We start from the raw sequence: 7,784 nt of genomic DNA, 5'->3' as shown, positions 1-7,784 counted from the left end.
TTTCTGTTTGCTCAAAAAAATGTTAAATAACTATTATGTGTGAGACATTATAAAATTCTTATGTGACTTACTCATTTAACTTTTTCTTTCTCAAGAAAGCACTAAATATTTGCCAAAGGCATTGGGATGTAATAATACTCTATAGTCACTAGTGGTCAGACTACTATTCATTGCTAAACATATCATTCATATAAATGCCTGTTTGGATGGTATATAAAGTATAAAAAGCAATGTTGATTCATTCTGAACAATGTGTAAAAGGTATTTTATAACAGCTATTCAATTAAAAGCAGCTGGTTTGTGTAAAATTATAATTTTATGCATAATAGAAAATGAAGAGATAGTAGAGGTTCTTAGCTTTAAAATAACCTTATAGCCTTTTGCATTAACCTTTCATTGCCACGGCCATTTTTTTTAATGTGTGGTAAGTTATTTTATCTATTTCCTCCTTAAGCCACCTTATAAATAGCAATCACTCCGGAAACAAGCAAGTTTCTATGACTCTAAATAAAACCTATCTTTTTTTTAATGGCTACTGGAAGATTATTTATTCTTTAAAATAAAGACACATTAGCTCTGCTCAACACGTTGTTCTGGACTGTGGTCTTTCAGATATCCCTTCTCAGTACTAAAGCAATGAACAATCATCTGAAAATCGGGTGTAAGAGCAACTGGCACAGAAGAGGCTAAATCAGTAAAAATTTCCATTTGTTAAAGTCCCCTAGTGCACCGAGAAAGGAGGTGACAAAAGAGTCTCTGTGTGAGCTGGAAGCAAATGTTTTTGGCCAACTGCTGAGCTCCTGAAAACTGTGCAGATCTCACCAGCATGGATGCTCACATTCCTGGGAATTTCTTCTTTCTGCCCAGAGGAAAGTGCAGATGAGGAGGCCTCATGCAGGATGGAGTATCATCCCAGATAGTGCTACCCAGGAGCACTGCGACATCTGCATTTGGTGAGCATCAAGTGCATGGGTGTGACACACTTTCACTATGTGGCCATTGAGGATATTGTAACTAACGTTGCTTTAGAACCCGAGAAGCCGGTAGCACTAACTTTTCTTGTCGTACACCAACTCCAGTTTTAATTTCGTAGCTTGGAATAATTCTTCTTCGTTTGAAGGTTGGCTTTATTATTGCATTTGAAGTTTTTGGTGTTGTCCCCGCTTTCTCTTTAGTAGGGGTGGGTCTGTTTGGCCAGCCACAGATATCACTGAAAACTCAAAATGGCTACCTCTAATTGGCTGGCTGGTGCTGGCTGCTGGAACTTCTCTCTAATATGATCCTTTCGTTCTTTTTCTCTTCCCTCTCTCTACTCAATGCCTGTGTCCTCTCAAGAAAAACATGGTTCTGTGCTGACAAGATTGTTTTGCAGATAAAAACACTTGCCCTAAAGTCAAATAGCCCACATTTGATCCCTAGAACTCATTTGGCAGGAGACACCAACTCACCCAAATTGTCTTCTGACCCCCATTTTTGTGGGACACGTGTGCCTCTTCCCAGAATGAATAAATGTCATATATTTAAAAAATAAATTAAACCATTGCTTCCTGGTACAACAGTGTGTTTTTTATGAAAGATGTGGAGAGGCTGGGTACCTCCTTCATCATTACCATCCCTGAACCACAAGGACCCTGCACAATGTTTGATCTGCTGTGTGATGGCAAGGAATTGACAAGTGGTTTAGGCAGAAAAACCTTCCTACATTTGGTAAGTGACAGACAAATGTGTCTGTAGAGAATATAGACTTTCTCAAGTCTTTTGAAATATATTTGGAGATATGTCCTTAAAGTACTAAAAGCACCCTACAGTTTCAAGTAGGTCTCCGTCTGTCATTACTTCTCTCTTCCCATCCAAGATATGAAAAGCCCCTCTCAGGACATTAGTCTTGATTCTTCTGACTAAGAGGCAATTGAGTGCCTGCCCCACCCCCCAGGCAGACACACATTCTGCTTCTCTTCCTTGGCTTAGTCACAGATGTAACTAGAATTCCCCAGGTGCTCCTTCTGTGTGGCAAGGTTCTCATTCCGTGACATCCGGGAAGGATTTTCAAGTTAAGTGTGAGAGAGTTCACCCACAAAAATTCTTTTCCCCATGCAAGCATTAAAAACAATGATAGATAGAAATACAAAACCACTAGTCATATTTTACCATACATCTGTCATACCTTCAGGAATTAAACGTGACACACCCAGAGGCAAGCGGAAAGTCTGGCATGCTGAACGAGGAACGGTACACACTAAAAAGCGACTGAGCCAAGGTGGTACACAGACAATGTTAACCAACCACATGCTTCAGGCAGAGAGTTAAGGGAAGGAAACAGGACTAAGAGGTCAGTATGAGGCATCAGGGAGACCGGCATATATAATACATCCTTAGAAAATGGATGTCAGGTTTCTGCGTCCTGATGTTTTTAAGTGGAAGGATCAAGCGGCAATGTAGTGGGAGCGCTGTCACCGAAGCTTCTATAGAGAGTCCACCTTGGTACCATACCAAAGCCCATCTGTTCCCCACAGAGTGACCAGTTGGAGAAGGGCCATGGTGCCCAGAATTTCAAGGACAGTATGAATTCCAGTGAGTCTGTGGTCTAGAAACAAATGAAACCCTTAAACTTTCACATCTGGAGAAAAAACAAAATGACAAAGGTGGGTGACAAAGGAAAAAATAATCAGAACTTTTTCTTTGTTCGAAGACTTGTATTTCCTCATCCAATGGTGCTTGCTGTGTTTCCGTTCATCACCCTTGAGCACTCAATCAAGATGAGCTCATTCTCACAAAAGACTTCAAAACACAGGGATTTAGAGTTCAAGCATTCCTAGCTGTCCTGTTTGTTTATTGGTGTTTCCCTCAACTTGTGGGAAAATGACCTGTGTTATTGGAGAGATTAAAGAAGCTAGTGTTCCAGTTCAATGTGGTTTCTTTAATTTTGTTTATGTTTTTGTTTGTTTGTTTGTAACTTAGAGATATTTTTTACTTTCCTACATCACTAAAAAGCTTGTAAGGAAAGGCATTCTCATAAGCTGTCTCTTGTCTTTGGATTTCCTTCTCTGTCTTCCTCTCTATCTTTTACACAGATACATCAGCAAATGATAGTAGAAAATATATCAGTTGAGCTGATATTTTATATGCAGTGAGAGATATTAAATGTAAAGAAAAGCAAGGATTTTATATGGCTACTAATATATCGCTACACAATATATGAAAATATATACAATGTTAGTGTACATAATACTTTAATTATAACAGATATGTATTTGTGTATGAGTTAGATTAGTGTATTTTGCTGCTACTAAAAATGGGCTACTTATACAAATTATTGGAGAAAGAATGAAGCTTCTTTGGCCTAGATCATAGGTCTATTTAAATATATACTGTGCCCTAATCATGAAGATCACAATGATGTTGAAATAAACAAACACTAAACACTTTTGCATACAAAATGTTACAAAGGAAAAATGCTAAACCCTATGAGAAAACAAAAAGAAGCCCTAATCTGGTGGGAGATGCCGGAGAGATGTTTTTTCTTGTTTGTTTTGAGGAAGTGAGAGAAAACACTGAAGGCTGCCAGTTAAATTCTAGAGGGGACCTTTCCTGTAGTCAGGGAGAAAAGAGGCAGGTACCCACCATGAACCAGATTATTGACTTTAGGACAGTATCCAATAACTTGGGTTAGGATGATATTAGTTCATTTAGTGAGTCTGTGCTGGGCATCAGGGATACAGAGAAAGGTAGAATTCGGTAGCTGCTTTAGGAGAGTAGGATGCAGAAACCCAAGCACAAACAATAGCAAAGCAACATTTGTTGTACCTCAGTCTAAACTATCCGAAAGATGCTGAACTGGGAATGGCCAGGGAAAAAAATGTCACGAGAGAGGTATTGATAGTGCCAAATTGTGAATTTGCTCTTGTGCTCATAATGGAAGCAAGCCCTTGGCAGGCAGACCCACAGGAAATGAGACAGAAGAAGCCATCCTTAGAGAACCCAATGCCCAACACCACAGTGTACACAAAGCCTGGGAAGACCAACACAGGAGACACAGCCTTACTTGCCCAGATTTTGTAACACTTTTTATGTCTAGGAAATGTGGAGTGTGCTAATTGGCTGTCACTGAAATAATGTCTTCTACAATGAACTTGAAAGGGGGAAAAGGAGGGAAAGTCTACTTGGTGCCTCGTTTTGAAGGCTTGAGGTTTGCTTAACGATGAATCAGTCTGAACACTTTATCTCTGGCAGGAGAGCAGAGGACACAGTCCTTTCCACCCATGGGGGGTTTGTGGGAAAAAAGAAGTTAAGGGGCTGGGGTCCCCACCTCCCCTTGAAAGCTGTGCCCATTATGATGCATATCCCCATCTGGGCCCCAGCTCCCAGAGTTCCCACTGCCTCCTAAGGCATCAAGTTGGGGCCTCAGCCTTTCATGTATGAACGTCTGGAACTCACCTGAGAGCTGATCAAAGATTCAAGATGGGGACATCTTAGCATATTTTCCCTAAGGTCCCAGAAGCTACTGATGCCATGGAAGAGTAGCCGAAATGGAGATGAGTTTAGAGATTGAAATGGTATAAGGAATTAGGGGAACAGATCTTTCTTCAAACCCAGCAACTGCAATGCTAACTTTGTAAATAATGCAGAACGCAGGGTAATGAGATTCACCATCACAAGAAATCAGAAACAATGTGAATGAAAGAGATACTTTATTTTTCTCAAAAGAGTAATATAAACAAGTGAGACTTTAAGATGTACAGTCTTAAAATAATGGATATAATGCATTCGTTAATTTCCTTATGACAAAGCAAACCCTTTAAAAAGACACATTACATCTAAATATCTCAGCAATGTGTATGCAAACATGTTAAGTATGTTTTCAAAACTCTAAGAGTATAGATATTTGCTGAAGTTTCTCTCACTAGAAACAACTTTTAAACCTTTTTTTAAAATGAAAACCAGGCAAGGAACTTACTTGCTTCTTACATTCTTCATCTATCTAAAATATATACTTAGTGGCCCAAATAGGAATATTAATAAACTAGTTAATAAATAGTGTACAGTTTGATGAGTAAGTCATGACATTATGCCATACTAAGAAGACATCAAATGTCTAAAATTGTGAGATGTGAACACATTAATCCCTTTAGAACTTAACACATTTCACAGTTCTGAGTAAGGAAATGTATTCTACACAGGTTTCTGCTTGACAGTACAGCTTTCTAAGACCATGAACCTTGTATGCCACCTCAGGCTCCTAACACACCCAAGAAACAACAGGAAAAGAATTTCACTGGTCTGTTAAAGCCACTGCCTTCTCATGAACATTGCAAAGGCACTATATATATGAGACACAATGCAATAGTCACCTTCAATTCAAGACATTTTGAAAGGTAAACAATCAATAATTTTTAGCTTACACAATAACATACTACAGTTTCCAAAACTGTAACAGATAGAAAAAAATAGAAAATATTTTTTTCTAAAATACACTCAAAAGATGAGCAGGAATCTTCAGAGACAATGGTTTTCCTTTCCTCTTCAAAGCCAGGAGTTCATAAAGAAAGTCCGTAGGTGGGGAGAATCAGCCCCTTCCTTCTTGTCTTCACTGGGGACAGAGTCCTCAGAAATCTTTCTACTGAATACTGGCTGATCTTGTCAGTGCAAGTGCGTTCCTCTTAGTTTTCTTATTTTCACTGTTGAGAAAAGAATCGTGTCACTAACAGAAATTCTTCAGTTTAGCCTAACGCGCGCGCGCGCGCACACACACACACACACACACACACACACACACACACACACACACACACACACACGCTGAGTAATGAATTCTGGGTTATTGCAACATCCCCGAATAACCACTTTCCCTTCCGAATTCTTTTATTCTAAGCCCAGTTTAGAATGTGGTACCAGATCCTCAGCTCATACAGAGAGAATAACGACCGTTCCCGCTGCAGAGACTAAGAAACCTCAAAGACCAAGATCCCAAGTACCTGTCCAATATTTTCTGAATGATTTTCTTTATCAATGGAGCTTCTGGGTCAAGACAGACATCCTTCTTGTTCTTTAGCTTAACTCTGCGGAGAAGGGAAAGAAGAGAATGCACAGATGACCCAGGGTGACTGAAGACCCTGGCGTAGATGGGAGGGAAGGAGGGGTGTCCTGGACTTCTATCTCCCAAAATCACCTGCACCCAGAGCACAGTCAGAACTCACATGACTTCCACCGTGGGGCACTGTGGACCTGCAGGGATCACCTGCAAATTAGCGATCATTCTGGGACTAATTCTTGCAGTTACGCTTACGCAAACACATCGCAGCTCTGATGTGGCGGCGGCGGAGGAGGCTCTGGCTAACAAAGGAGCATCTGCAGAGGAGACAAGATTATAGGAGGGTGACTGGAGAGCCCCTTCCCAGCTCCTGGGGCCAGCTGAATGCGATGGCCCTCTGGAGTGTGTGGTGCTGCGCCCTCACCTTGTGCTAAATGCTGCGGCAGTGTGAGCAGCAACAGAAACGCCAGCAGCGTGAAAGGCGAGCAGGGACGGCTAGGGATGCCTGCGGAGCTGCGGAGCTGGCGGCTCATTGTGATCGAGATCCGGGACCAGGGAGAACAAGTTCAGGATAAGCTGGAGGAGATGTGGAGGAGATAGGCTCTATAGAGCACTATGGTGTTCGCAAACCCGCTGCACCCCTTTTATTTATGCTTGTCTCTTCCTTCAGGGAGGAAACTGGAGCTTGAAGATGCTGGGGAAATTCCCTGGACTTGGAGTTAGTGGGGGGTGGGGGCTCGGAGGGGCTGGGCAATGGGGTTGGGGCGGGAGGATGGCTAGGAGGAGTGGCCCTTTGCCAAAGAGGAGAATGCTGCAGTCCTGCCACAGGAGCAGAAGGCTTTTGCTTCTGGTCAGGTCGGAGTCCTTCAGGAGACTTTTCCCTCTCCTCCTGTGTTAGGGCTAGGCAGGCTTGCATGGCAAGGACAGAGCTCCCAAAATGCGCTTCTTCTTGTTGTGGGAAGACTGGAGCCAAGGGAAGGAGTTTTGACTTTAGAAAACCTCTCATGGGGTCTTTAACTGTTATTACTACAAACACTCATTGGCACCCGGGAGATGGCTCAGCAGTTAAGAGGATTGGTTGCTGTTGCAGAGACCAGTGTTTGCCCCCCCAGTACCACATTGTTCCCCCCAGTACTTCTGCCTCTAGTTCTAGGGGATACCACATCATCTTTTGGCTTCCTTGGGGCATCTGCAACTACTTGGTACACATACAGATAAGCAAGCATACACACATGCTCATAAATAAAAATAACATTTTAAATGTGTGCTTAAAAAATGAAGATTATTTTTAATCAGGAAATGTAATCCCTGCCTAGAACTGAACAGGAAAAGAAAAGTCTTTCCCTGTCCTTGTATGTGGGTTACTTAATGATTCTTTGGGGTTCTGCCAGATTTGAAAGCCAAGAAACTAGGAAAGTGCTTTTACTTCCACTTAAACCAGTTGCAGGAATGGTCTTCAAAATAAACCCTGCTTACGGGAAGCCCTGTGCTCGGCACTGTCTGGCTTAATGAACAACTTCACAGGTGACCCGGTAAACTGCTTTGGGAGGAAGAGAAATACTTTATACCCAGCAGCTCCCTTTGCTACTCAGTTAGGAGTGGTCCTGTCCTTCATCTGAGTAAGGTACTAGGGGACTGAAGCAATACCAGGGGTTCCTTGCTCTGCTTTCAAACGTGACTCCTCGGCCAGATGGGAAGTTGACAGTTTGTAGAAGCTAAAGGAGGTCAGCGCAGCTGAACGACTCTGTCCGTGGGA

At 42.0% G+C, this 7,784-nt stretch overlaps 1 protein-coding gene across 1 annotated transcript; it reads right to left on the bottom strand.

Moving 5' to 3' along the window:
* Positions 1 to 5,614: 5,614 nt before the first annotated feature.
* Positions 5,615 to 6,561, bottom strand: LOC308416288 (C-X-C motif chemokine 5-like; the record flags this gene model as incomplete). The annotated part of the gene is made up of 4 exons (XM_080911226.1): positions 5,615 to 5,675; positions 5,973 to 6,056; positions 6,195 to 6,330; positions 6,453 to 6,561. 4 exons carry the CDS (start codon positions 6,559 to 6,561, stop codon positions 5,615 to 5,617), a joined length of 390 nt encoding a protein of 129 aa, XP_080767352.1.
* Positions 6,562 to 7,784: the final 1,223 nt, after the last annotated feature.

Source organism: Micromys minutus (assembly GCF_963924665.1).
Source record: "Micromys minutus genome assembly, chromosome: 1".
Classification (NCBI taxonomy): domain Eukaryota; kingdom Metazoa; phylum Chordata; class Mammalia; order Rodentia; family Muridae; genus Micromys; species Micromys minutus.
The sequence above is the reverse complement of the archived record's forward strand: the minus strand, read 5'-3'. Positions and strand labels throughout refer to the sequence as shown.